Genomic DNA, 13537 nt, shown 5'->3' on the forward strand with positions numbered 1-13537 from the left:
CTAATCCTCCCCTGGTGCAAGTTGAAGCCATTTCCTCTTGTGCTGTTGCTTTGTTTTCTGAGAGAAGAGCCTGACCCCCACCTAGCTCCATCCTCCTTGTCAGGGAGTTGCAGAGCCAGAAGGTCCCCCCTGAGCCTCCTTTTCTCCAAGCTGAGCCCCCCCAGCTCCCTCAGACACTCCTCATAAGACCTGTGCTCCAAGAGTATGGAAGCAGGAGGCAAGGCTGCCTTTGGGCACATTGAGGGCTCCCTGCACGGGGCAGGAGCTGTTTCCGTGGAGTCTGGACTCCAGATGTTCTCGTGCAAGCAAATGACCACCTGTATCTAGAAGATAAATGTCTTTTAGGGACAGAATTAAACAGACAGATGGATGGACAGGGAGATGGAGGGAATGCAAAACAAAGAGCAAACAAAATCTCAGAGGGCAAACAAGGCTGTGCCGTGCCAGGAAGGTGACAGAGGTTTGCCCTGGAAGCCACAGATCCAAGCCCACACATCTCTGGGTACAGGGAAAAAGGCAGGGAGTGGAGAGCAAGCAGCAGCTCCTGGCTGCCTGCATTTTGGGTTGTTTTACAGTTGATTTATACGTGTAACAGGCAACGTTTCTCTGCTGTCACTGTCATTAGGAGCTGAAATGCCGTAGAAACGAATGGCCATTTGTCACCACAAATGAAGTCTGCTTGCTCTTTCTTTTTGTCTTTCCCCTCCAGGCTGGCCAAGCCAAGTGCCTTTCCCCTCGCCTACACACACCCCATCAAGCACAGCCAAGGGGGACTAGTCGGGATGCACTCTCTGGAGGAGGGGCAAACAGCCTGGAGGCTTCTGGGAGCAACTTCTCCTCCTTCCCCAGGATGTTGGGCTGGGCAGAAGACCAGCCATCTCCCATTGCCTCAGCTCCCACGGTTTTAGCTGCTTGCCTCCCTGCAGGCACTGCTCTGCCCAGCCAGCTGTGCTTGGCCCACACACTCCCCTGTTCATCCCAACCCCATAAGCCACCTGATTTGTCCTTAGCACCCTGAAACCCATCATACCTCCAAACCTGCACTCATTTGCACAAAGGAGCATTTCTGCAGCACAAAAAGAGGGGAGTCAACAGAAGTCCCCTTTCGTGAGGATGTCATTTATTAGTGTCCACCCACACCATGTGGCTGGCCAGGCTTTCCACAAAAACCCCATCCCTAACCCCTGTGGGGGAATATCCAGAAGGAGCTCTCAAGCAAGTGGAAAAGAAGGAAAAAAAGAAAAGGAGGAATTCATTAGCAGGGAAAGCAGGCTTTTAGTCTGTGGCACGTGGGACAGTTGCAGAGATGTGGCGCAGACGGGCAGCGCCGTGGCAGTGAGCAGAGGGCTGCAGCAAAGGCAAGCGGCCACAGCAGGAGGAGCTGCTACTTTATGAGGGTTGTTGGAAGTTTGGGATCAGCTGGGAGGGCAATTTGGATTTCAGCACTAATTGCATCCATTCTGATTTATCATAGAAGATTCAACTCCTGGCATTTTGTGTTCACTCTGAAATGCTGGCATAGCTGGAAGTTGGGGAAAGAGGAGCCGCAGTAACAATCTCATTGTTTAGTGTCTGACGGCCTGACTAGCTAAACATCTGCTTGAAATATTAATAACTGTCAGATGGGAACAGCTCGGGGGCTCTATACAGTTTCACACCATCTGTTTGTAAAGTAAACACACTTATGCACAGGCACACACACCCAACTCTTTTGTCAGAGCTTTATACCCTGGATCATCATGCCTGCACGGATGGGAGAGCAGGGGCTGTGTCTCAGGAGAGCAAGGGGGTAACGGGGGGGCAGGAGGGCAGCCAGAGCAAATTCATTGGAGAGGGAGCCAAGCAAACTCATCAATGACTAACAACAGTGGTAGTAACTAGACTGTTAACACCCTGCACCCAAAGCCTAGCAGGGGTTTCGGTGCTCCCTGCTGTGATATTCCCCATCCCAGAGGAGCCTTGATTCCTATTTCGCTCATTTTTCAGCACAGGGTTTTGTTGTGGTTCTTGCTGTGCTCCACACTGGCACTGACACTGCTCTCAAGCATCAGGAAATGTGTCTGCTTGATGAGAATTTTGGGTACTTCCACCCAACCCACGCAGGAGGGATGAGCGCTACGGAAATGCCTCCCCTGCTGTCACCTCCACCTCTGCACCACTGTTCTGCTGCCAACCATGCCATACCACGCTCCGCCAGATACAGCCATTCCCCTCTTTTTCCATCCTTTGCCCTTTCATTGGCTCAGCTGGCCTCTGTTAGGTTGAGGAACTTGGTGCTTCAAAACAGAGCAGTGACAAAACCCTCACCAAGACCATGACCATGACTGCTGGGAGCAGTATCTGCACGTGAGATGCAGTGTAGGACTCTCTTTGAATTCCTGGTGTGGTGGGAACCACATACGCATCTTCCAGAGGACAGGAAAAGTCAAGACATCTGCTCCAAACCCCCACCATCAGCATCTCCTAACACTTCCTTACCAGGCTCCCCAGCCTGTGCCTCGATGACGGACACCGTGGAGCCACACCAAGGACCCGGCAAAGAGAGCCAGAATGCTCCTACTCACGTGGACCTGGAGGACGGTGGTGCCCACGGTGGTGTTCTCCAGGAGGCTGACGTTGTACAGCACCTTGCTGAAGACGGGGCGGTTGTCGTTCTCGTTGATGAGGTTGATCTTCACGCGCGCGAAGCCGACGTGGTCCGGGACGCTCTCGTTCGCAAAGAGCTGGGCAGAGACGGGAAGCGAAGGGCAGGGATGGAGACGCTGTTTGTGAGGCTTGGGAGAGTTACCCACCCTTCCTTAGTGGAGAAAACAATGCTCTCCTGAGCTCCCTCACTAGATGAGCCAGCTCAGGGCAACCCACCAGCAAAGCTGGAGCAGGAGGATGGGGAGGGCTTCGGCGCCTGATAGGTGCACTTAAAACAAAGTTTTATGCTCTATAAAGCTTTTATGGCCCTGTTCTGCTTAAGCTCTTGCAGCTGAGCCTTTGGATGCTGGAAAGAGAAGGTGCAGAGCACATCTCTTCCCCACCTCCTTCTTTGCTTTACTATAATTTCCAGGTTTTTGGCCGTTTGGCAGTGCTACAGAGTTTCACAGTGTCGATCATCATAGAATGGTTTGGGGTGGGAGGGACCTTTAAAGGCCACCTAGTCCATCCCCCTGCCATGGGTAGGGAAATCTTCAGGTTGCTCAGAGCCCCATCCAACCTGACCCTGAACACTTCCAGCAATGGGACATCTATTACCTCTCTGTGTAACCTGTTCCAGCGTTTCACCACCCTCATCAAAAAAACTTCTTCCTTATAGCTGACCCAAATCAACCCTCTTTTAGCTTAAAGTCATCACCCCTCGTCCTATCACAACGGGCCCTGGTAAAACTTTTGTCCCCATTTTTCCTATAGGCCCCCTTCAAGTACTGCAAGAGAGAGGAAGGTGGTTAATGGTCACTCAGGTCACACTGAAAACTGTGGATGCCCCACAGAGCTCAGAGGTGCAGCCTTACCGAAAATTCATAGCGAGGAATGGTCTCGAAATCCAGTGGCACCGCCACACGGACACGGATGTCCGCCTTCCCCTGGATGGAGGTTGGCGAGATGATGAAGTGGTTGGAGTTGTTGCCCACCAGGTAAACCTCAAAAACGCTGTTGGGTCCCTAGACAGGGAAAGAGGAAGGCTGGAGTTTCATACAAAATGCACACGGACATGAAAGGAATGGGAATGCGCCCCTGGGATGAACCAGCACAGCACACACCTAAGGGAAAGCCCCTTTTGCTGTTTGCATGCACTACACAGTGTATCATACACTGGGATTTTACTGCCTGGGGCTGGGGGCACAATGTGGGTGCCTCTCCCATGCAGAAGGTTCTTTCCTGTAAGACAGCTTGAACTGGGAGCTGGAAAAACTCCTCCTCTCCCCAGCCCAGCAAAGCAGCAGGACCACCACCATACTGACACTTCAGGAGCCCCGCTCTGGGCACAGTACCCTTCCCAAAGCACAGCCCAGCAGAGCACGTGAAAAGTAAGCTCAGAAAGCTGCCAGAGCTGAATTTCCCATTTTCCCTGAGCGACCTCCCTCCTATTAGAAAAAGGGGCCAATTAAATGCACGAAGGGGCACTAATAGCAAAAGCTGCCTAAGTGTGACTGCTGAGAGCTGGCAACATGAGCAGAATCCCTGGCCTGCCCTTCTTCCTACACCTCTACCCAATCCATGGAGCTGAGGGCAAGCTGAGCACATCCAGCAGAGCCCCACAGCAGGAGCAGTCCTTGAGGGCACCCACAGGGCCACAAAACGGCACCCAGAGCCCAACAATGCTCTGCTGGAGGATGGTGGGAGCGTCTCAGGGCAGACTGGCACCTTCCTCGAGCTGTTTTGCTGCCAAGCTGGGAAGGGAGGGATGCTCCTGACACCCTGGACATACACTTGGGAAGGAGGGAGCAGAGGATACAGTGGATGGGCAGAAGGAAGCGTTACTCCCCGAGCCGTTATTTCATACCCTAACCTTAGGATGTCAATTTACAACAAATGACCATTTTCAACCAGTGACAAAAAGCCATTTTATTGAGGAATTTCTGCCTAGCTGTGCTGCTGAGCCCTCAGCATCTCTCCCAGGACCCGGTGCTCTCCCTGCCCTTTGTGGCGGCGAGATCCAAGGGATTTTCTTGGAAACCAGAGAAGAGTCAGTTTGTTGGAGGCATGAGATAAAAGTTGAAACATCAAAAGAAATCCAAGTATTTGCACGAAGAGAGCCGGGTGGATTAATTCCCCTCCAGCTGGGGATGGAGATCAGCCTCCAGATACCCACCATTCCTAATTAGCAGCCCCTCGAGTGCCTCAGTCTCCCCACGTGAGGTCTGGGGAAGGGGAATACAGCTGCCTCTTGGGAGGGCTGCAGCGAGTTGCCATTTATATATTTTTTCAGCTATTTATTTTTTTGTTTTGGCCCCCATGCTGCTTTCCTTGCTCCTGGTTCCCGGAGCCTGCGAGCCCCCTGTGGATGCCTGAAAGCAAATCTGAATATTCAAATTGTTATCAGCTGCCCAGCAGAAGGGACTGGCTAAACCCAGCTCACAGCAAGGACCCCCCCACTCCAGAGGAAGCCACGGGGAGCTGCTTACATTTTCCTCACCCCTTCCTACCTGCTCCTGCCACCCAGAGCAAACAATGGATCTGAAATGTGGTTGGGAAGAAGAAAAACAAGCCTGCATCCCCAGGCTCTCAAAGGTCCTGGTGGGCAGTGATCAAGCCAAGCATCATCTCTCTGCAGTGCTGAGGATGAGGATGGGATGCACAGGGTGCTATCAGTGCATGACCTGCTTTACTGCTCCTTCCCCTTTCCATGCCCTGACCTACCAGCTCCTGCATGGCTCCAGTTTTTCCCCTATCACTGAAAACAAGGTCGTCTGCTTTCTTTTAGAGCCACAAATTAAGGAGCCACCTGCCAAAGCTTAGCAACCCTACAATAATAAACCTGTCTCCATCCAAAACAAATGGAGCCATAAAAGAATGGGTTTTGGAGGGAAGTTTGCTCTTGCCCAAAGCCGGGTTGCAGCCACACGTTTTCCAGCTCCTCTCATCCCGTGCCAGCACGTGGGGCCAGCCCTTGCCGTGGCTCGAGGCTGCTGCCCACTGCCTCCTTCCCAGCAATCAAGCCTCCTCCCAGCCGTAGCTGGCGCTGCAACCGATGGAAATTTCATGTCAATTCAGCTAAAAGACAATTGTAGCTGCAGTTGGGCATAATTACAACTCTGCTCTTCGCCTGTGTATTCCTCGGAGCGTGTAATGGGAGCCGCGCCCTGGCCCTGCTGCCAGTGACAGCATCAGCCTCATGCCGATACCCCGCTCCCAAAAAAACCACCACTGACTGAGCAGCTTCACTTTTGAACCATTTGTGACCTGTTTGGCAGCCCCACGTGTCCGATATCCCTCTGAAATTCCAGGGGGCTGCAGCAGAGGGAATAACCCTGGGCACAGGTAGGACTGACAGGCAAGGGCAGAAGCGGAGGCTGTGAGATGCCAGGAGGTGGGTATGGGTGTCCCTCCAGAGGTGTGAAGCATCGTGAGGGACCTGCTCATGCACCTGCTCTGAATCGTGGCCAAAAATCTGCTCTCCCAGCTTGCAAGCCGCACTCACAGGGCACAGTTCACCATGGATCAGGAAACCCCTTCTCCCACCAGGAGGCCAGGGGCACCCCCACATCAGCTGTTTCAACTGGGACTGGATGGATCATAATTTTTATCCCTGCTTTTTTTACCCAGTGTCCCCCAATGGCTTCATTCATCACTCCTGCTCCCACCCCACCCCTTCCTCATGGGAGCCCACCTGCAAATGCTCCAGAAATTATTCAGCCTTCTGCAGTCAAAGCAAGTATTTAGCATCACTTACTAATGGCTACACAAGAAAACAAAGTAAAAAATAAAATAACTCAAATCCCTAGACAACCACACCAACCTCTGAAATCACTGAGGTGCATCAGTAGGTTGACTTCCTGCAATTACTTTCAGCACAAAGCCAGTTACACTGGGGAAAAGCAACCTGGGATCCTCGGTTTTCTCCTCTTCACCTTCCCTCAGTACTGGGCTGCCTTTGCTTCCCTCCACCCTAGCTCCATGCAGTTTGCTTTTTCCCTGCCTTCCTGAAGCACAAAATCCAGTGCAACTCCAGCTTTCCTACCAGCCACTTTCTAGGCACAGGCTATTACCTACAACAAGCTTCCCCTCATTCTGGGAAGTCCACAAAGCAATGAAAGAGCTGAGAGTTCAGGAGTGGGGGAGAAGGAAGGGGGGGGAAAAAAAAAGAGTTGTTTCTTTTTTGATAGCAATTAGTATCTTTTTGTAGGGCTCGGATACTTTATGCCTGGTTCTAGTGAGTCAGAGACAAATAGCACTTAAATCCTTCCTTTGAAAACACAAGGCATAAAGGGGTTTATTCTCTCCACCTACTTCAAGGTATTTAACTGAAGTGCTCTGAACAGCCTCTCTGGCATTGCCTGCCTCTCTCCCATTGCCCTGCCAGGCAATTTGGGCTTCCAGTACCCACCCAGCACCAATAACCCTTTTGAGGGCTCATGGGCACGGGCGCTTGCCCCCTGCATCCGTAAGGAACTCGCTGGGGTGGTGGGCAATGTAGGATGCTGGAGCAAAATGCTCCCCAATCATTTTGATCCTCCTCCCCACTCCAGCAGTCCTTCTCTCCCATCCTTCTGTCCATCCTGAGCTTCAGTTCTTGCCCTCTCCCTCCCTCCCGGAGGAGTTTTCTCCTTCCCTGCTCTCCCCAGGTTATCTGCTGAATTCCACACACGCCTGCACAGACGGGATCAATCTGAGGCTGCCTCGCCTTCAGCTTATCTCTGCTCCAAATGATTGATTTTCCCTCTTTAAGGGTAATTTGCTGGTGAATTCCATGTATTGCAAAAACCCCTGTGAAATCTAATTCAGCCCGACTGGCAGCTGGCACTTTTGGGAGAGAATACTCGTGCGCCGTCAATTCCCCTTTACAGTTCCTTGCTGTGTAGATCATATTTATAGTGCTCGTGCCTGTCATATGCATATATATGCTCTGGATGATTCACACATTGCACCTGCACACGCATGGGCACATACAATGCCCCTACGCGAGTCTCTGGCGGGAGCTCTGTGCAACAAAGAGCCCACGGCCTGGCTTTGCTTTATTTTAAACTCCCCATTTGTCTTCCTCAATATGCTTATTTTAGAGGATTGTCTCAAAATTATTTTAAAATGTCAGACCATCATACTGGTGCTCCAGACAGCCTCTGCCCTTTTCTTCCTCTGCGCTCAACCGTGCCGAGGAAAATCAAGTGGAAGCCTGGTGGAAGAGCTGGTTTCCCTGCCATGCCCTGGGAAAGCACACTGCCACTTCCCTTAACTCCATGGATCTCGCAGCCATGGGAAACGGGGATTCCCTGAAGGATGCCCTGATGCTATTCCTGCATGGCCAAACCCGTGCCTTCACCCTAAGATGCTGCATCAAGCCACCAGGTATACAAATCCAGCATATCCAGAAAGGATATCCATGTGCCCCCATGTCAGCCAGCCCAGGAGCACATGAGCCCTCTGAATTAACATCAAAGTATTCCACAGCTTGGGACTCATGTTCTCAACCTGGAAACAAACCTTGCTGCAAAAGCAGATAAGTTAAGGCTTTAATCTTCCGTCTCATACACAGGATTTATTTGTCCCTGCTGATCGACCACAATGTGAATGACAGGAGAGCTCAGCCCCAGCCTGGGAGTGTCTATACACACTGGTCTTCTGAGGTGTCCAGCCGAGTATAGGCTCAGTCTAAATACTGGGAAACTTCCATGGATTTTCACAAACAGCTCTCACACGGCTTTGGAAAGGTTTTCAAGGGTCTGTTCTCTATCTGGCAGGGAGAGAAAATCAGCTGCACAGAAAAAATGCTTTTATTCTTGGTTCACAGAACCCCAGAATGGTTTGGGCTGGAAGAAACCTGAAAGCTCATCTAATCCAACCCCCCTGCCATGGGCAGGGACACCTTCCACTAAGACCAGGCTGCTCAAGAAGGCTGGATCCAAAACCCCGTGCAAACCCCGTGTGCTGATTTCTCTTATGCTGAAGTGTTTTCAATAAGTCATAGAGAATGCAAAAGGTAAAACCAGCACTCCTGGTTGAACACCTCTTGGCTGTACCCCAAATCTACGCCTGGGGCCATCTCAGCTCAACCCAAATGCGTCCTCTTGAGATGCTCCCCATCCCACCTCGTGCCCTCAACCAGCTCCTCTTGGGGCAAGACCATGACCACGTTTGGTGGGGGTGGCAACCAGGAGTTTGCAAGGGCTGGACTCAGAGGAAGGGGCTTCTCCTTGGAGGCCCCTGCTTAGGCACCTTGTCTGAGAGGTTAATGCCAGCCAGGCTCCAGAAAGGCACTTAAACACAGAGGTAAATCCAAGCACAGGCTTTCAAGCATGGTCTTGTGTGGCACGTAAATACATTTTCAAGTGCTTTGCTGAGTCGTTTAATCTAACCCCTTCAAAAAGCCATCATTTGAGTTTGTCCAAAACACACCAGAAGAAAGAAAGATCAAAACCCCCACCATTAAAAAGGGCTATGTGGGCCTGGTTATGAAAAACCTTGTTTAGCAGCCTTGGCAACCCATGCAGTGTGTTTTAAGGGCCAGAGCCAAGTGACACCCCTTTCCCCAGCTCTGCACAGGCACAACTGGGGTGCAGTGACAGGCAGGCTCCCCAAAACCATCCAACTCTACAGGACCCCTGCCCAGGGCAAGGTCCAGGCATGGGTTGAAGGAATAGTGTTGAATTTTCTGGAGGGGCCAGAACAAGGTTGGGTGGCTTGACTCAAGAAAGAAACCAATCTGCCAACAGATTCTGCCAGGACTTCATGACATAAGTTGGGAGGCAGGAGACAAAACTTGAACAAAGTGATCTTCCCAAAGACTCCAGCTTTGATTTCCTGTGTCTCAACCCATCTGCTCTCATTTATTTATCTATCTGCTTTCCCTGGAGATGTGTATACTTCTCTTCCCGTGTTCCCTTGCCCCTTACACAAATGAGTTGTGTCATCTCCAGCATGAAGGCCGTGCTGCTGAAATAGCTTCTGTCAGCCACGTCCTCAGTCACATTCCTGCCTGAAGACCTTGGTCCTTGCCAACACATCCCTCCACCCCTGCACTCACAGAGACACGAGAGAGCCCGGTGCCATCTCAGCTACCTCAAATCCAGATGGTTTATAAAAACCTCCCAACTCTCACGAGGTACTTGAGCATCCAAACTATCACCGTCAGGCAACTACCTTCCCCTTCTGCAGCTTTTTTACTGGAAGTCTGGGGGTCTTGAGACCTCTAGAAATATACTGTCTGGGAAGCAGTGCTAGAACAAGCCTGACTGCAGGCATACTCCCACTTCTATTTCACATACATATTTGCAACAACCTGAGTATCTTCTCCCTGTTTTTCCCCCCCCACAGGTGCTACCTCGACGGTTAACCCAGTTGCAAATATATAAGGAAGATCCACCACAGGACAATGCAGAAAAGAAAAACCCAGTTGCTTATAACTTTCCACCCTCCAGATATTCCAAGAATCAGCTCTCCTCTGCTTCTTGTCAGTGAAAATAATGCCACGGTCAAAGCAATCTGTGCTATTGTGGTGGTCTCTGAAGACGTGTACAGTAAAACTCCTTCAGACTCCCTTAGTGCAAGAGGCCCTCTCTCAGCAGTTTTAAAAATCTCAGCCAATTCTTTTGGGGAAATCTCAGGAAGTTAAAGAAATACATCAAAAGAATGGTGTCTATTTTTTGCTGGCGCGATGGGGAAGGCAAGGCTATTTTTTATTCTCCCATTTTAAAATTAGCAAGGCTGAAAAGTGAATTCTTGAATGGGAGTCACTCCAGTAAAATGAGCTTTTAACCAGAAATAATGACAGATACTTCATCCTTCTGGCACAAACAGAAGTGTTACAATGCCCTTCAAGAATGGATCTGCTGACATCTCTCAGAAAGCACGACAGCGGCTCTATTCAGAAACTATCCTAGGCATCTGTCATATCCATATCTTCTTTATTAGCAATTGACATTTTCAAGAAAAAACAGTCTCTTTATCAGCTTAATAGCTCATCTGCACCTCTTCAGGCTGCACTCATAACTCCTGGACAGTGACATCATGTCACAAGCAGATTATTAGTTCTGTGTCATATTCACTTCAGGTGAAAAAAAATGGGATTTCTGGGTGGTTTGACAAGACGGGGTGAACTCCACCCAGGGCTGGGGAATAGCAAATCCATCATCTCTGCCAGCAAAGGCATCTTAAAAGATGCACATTTTAATTGACCCACCGGTATTTTGGGGGCCAGGCGGAGATGTTCCGTTTCCCACTCCTTGGTGCTATCACATCATTTGCCTAAAGCACCAGGAAAACATCCTGATGATGTTTTGCCATGGTCCTAGACAGGGCTTAGAGTAACCTGGTCTAGTGGAAGGTGCTCCTGTCCATGGCAGGGGGCTGGAATGAGATGAGCTTTCAGGTCCCTTCCAACACAAACCATTTTACGATGCCATTTATTCCGACAAACCCATTCCCCTCATCTCCCGCTCAGCCCAAAGAGGAATAGGGGCTGCAGGAGCCTGTAGCCAGAGCCTTTCCGAGGGATTTCGGAAAGCTCACCATGAGGTGTCAGCACTCGTTTGAGCAGACACCAGGCAGCGCGGCGGGGTTGGAGGGGACTGGCACACAGAGGCAGCCAGACGTGAACTGCACAAGTCAAATAATCAGAGTAATTGAAGGCTGCGAGCCCAGGGCTGGAAAACGTGCTGCAATCCTGAACACGGCACGGATCGGCGCGTGACAAATGGGAGCTCCATTAACACGAGGGAGGAACAAGCCTCCAATGCTCCTGGCTCGTTTGCAGTGATGAACTGGTATCCCAGTCCTCCCCATGCTACTGGGCATCTCCTACCCCCTCCCTGACAGCGGCAGTACCCATCCCTCCCGGGGCAGAGAGCCCAGAGCTCCTGTCCTTCCCTCCCCTGGCAGGTGCCCTGTGAGCCCAGCAGAAAAACTCCTCCTTTTCTGAACCAGACTGGCAAAGCACTGCCCGACAAGAGCCCTCAGAAGCAGGCGGGAATCAGCATCCCACAAAATCCTATTTTCTGGCTCTCAGGGGCTGTACAATCCTGACTGCATTAAAGCTCGTACCGTGCCTGGGCCCAGGGGAGGGAATCTGCACTCGAGGTACCCAGCAAGCAGAGCAACGCCAGCAGTAAGAGCTGAAGAAGTGGGTGTCAGGACATAACCACGAACCTTGTCACAGGCTCACCAGTGACTCAACCTCCCCTGCACCCCCCAAAACCACACCAGTGCTACCCTGCAAAGGAGAAACGAAAGCTCCCGCGGCAGGGCATATCTCACCTCATCCTTGTCCTGCACCTGGATGAAGAGGGGAAGGGCAAAGCCCACCTGGGCCAGCTCTGGGATGGCCACGCTGTACTCGGAGCTGTTGAACTCAGGGGCGTTGTCGTTGAGGTCAATGACCAGGATGTTGAAGGTGGTGGTGACGGTGGCGTTGGAGGGTGTACGGTCGTCGTTCAGCTCTGTCCCCTGCCAGGAGAGAAACCAAGGGAGCCTTTATTTTTCCAAAAGAATAAATGTAAAAGAAGGTGTGCGTGGTGCATGTCCTGACGAGAGACTCCTGCAGCTTCTTCCTCCTCCACTCTGCCATGAAAGGACGCTCAGTTGGCTCTGACACCGCTGACCCGTTAACACACAGAGATGTTGGCCCAGCTCTCCCACCACCCCTGTGTCAGGCCCACAGCACTCTCACAAACCTTCCCAGGATCTTAACATTTCCCTTGGGATGGCTGTGGCCAAGTTCTCACTTGCCCATATCATCTGGAGTCACGCTGAAGGACAAGAAGGAGCCACAAGCATTTAAACAAACAAACAAACAAACAAAAAATCCCTTGTGAGATGTAGGGGACAGTCCACAAAATAAGGGAAGGCAGGATGGAGCAAAGGGCACTCCTGTTCTCCCCTCTGCAATGCCCTGAGGTGGGACCAAGAGTAGGGAGCCAGACACCATAGTACTACTGAAGGGACACAAAACTAGGGCACAGAGGAAAAGAAGATTTAGACCTTAAAATAGGTTTGGCAATATGTGTCTAAATACAGAGCTGAGTCATGACTCCACATCACACCTCGGTCTCAAGAAGGACTTTAATTTTGCCTTCCCAAAAGGAAAGAGTGCAGATTTTATTGCCAGAGAAGCAAGACTCGTGAAACAGCCTTTTCAAGCCGAGTCCCTCCTCTTGTCCTTTGGATAATCTTGCTTTGCTGTGGGCATGGAAAAGCAACGCTAACACGACCCACACGGCTCATTGCTATTCACTGCTTCTGCACACAACAGCAGAACAGGCTGATCCCAACGAGGAGCAATCCAGCTGTATTTTCACTGCGTGCTCCAGGACAAGAACAGCAGAGAACATTTTGGGTCCTGGGGATGTGGGACACAGAGAGCTGGCACTTGCAGGAGGATGCAAAGTTTGTGGGGAGAGGAAACAGAAATCTATTGGATCAACAGAATATGGTTGGAACTCCATTACCATCCAGGGAGGAAAACGGGCAAGTTTTCAGACTCACAAACCATTCCAAGATTAATTTTTGTCCCTATTAAAATCAGAAAATCCTCCCTTTCTCCCTTTTTGAAACTATAAAAGCCCAAAGGAAGAGATACCAGGGATGGAGATCTCTTCTCCATGCACAAAGCCCCAGTATATGAGCTGTGCCCAGGACCAAGAGGGGTGATTTCTTGTCCCTCTGCCTTGGCTCCAACAAAGCATCACACTTGCCAAAAAGAGAAGGCGCTGTGCTGGCTGCCTCCCTCCCAATCAATGACCCTTCCTATGCTGCTGCTGATTTTCCCCCACCCCAGCCCAGAAGAATCCATACTTCTAAATGTGTTTCCAACCAGCTGCCCAGCTTGGTATTGATTTTAATTACAGGGCTGCGAGCAGAGCCAGGGAGCCGCTCTCAGGTGGGGCTGGAAAACCAT

At 50.9% G+C, this 13537-nt stretch overlaps 1 protein-coding gene across 1 annotated transcript in view; it reads right to left on the reverse strand.

Annotated features, from left to right (window-relative positions):
• Positions 1 to 13537, reverse strand: part of CDH23 (cadherin related 23) — a 183804-nt gene that overhangs the window by 74065 nt on the left and 96202 nt on the right. The window contains exons 10-12 of the mRNA XM_029962592.1: positions 11899 to 12087; positions 3501 to 3650; positions 2565 to 2723 (exon numbers count right to left, since the gene is read on the reverse strand). Of these exons, the coding sequence (XP_029818452.1) occupies positions 2565 to 2723; positions 3501 to 3650; positions 11899 to 12087 (498 nt within the window). The remainder of the gene's footprint in view (positions 1 to 2564; positions 2724 to 3500; positions 3651 to 11898; positions 12088 to 13537) is intronic.

This window comes from Manacus vitellinus, unplaced genomic scaffold, assembly GCF_001715985.3.
Source record: "Manacus vitellinus isolate BGI_N305 unplaced genomic scaffold, ASM171598v3 scaffold_48_pilon, whole genome shotgun sequence".
NCBI lineage: Eukaryota > Metazoa > Chordata > Aves > Passeriformes > Pipridae > Manacus > Manacus vitellinus.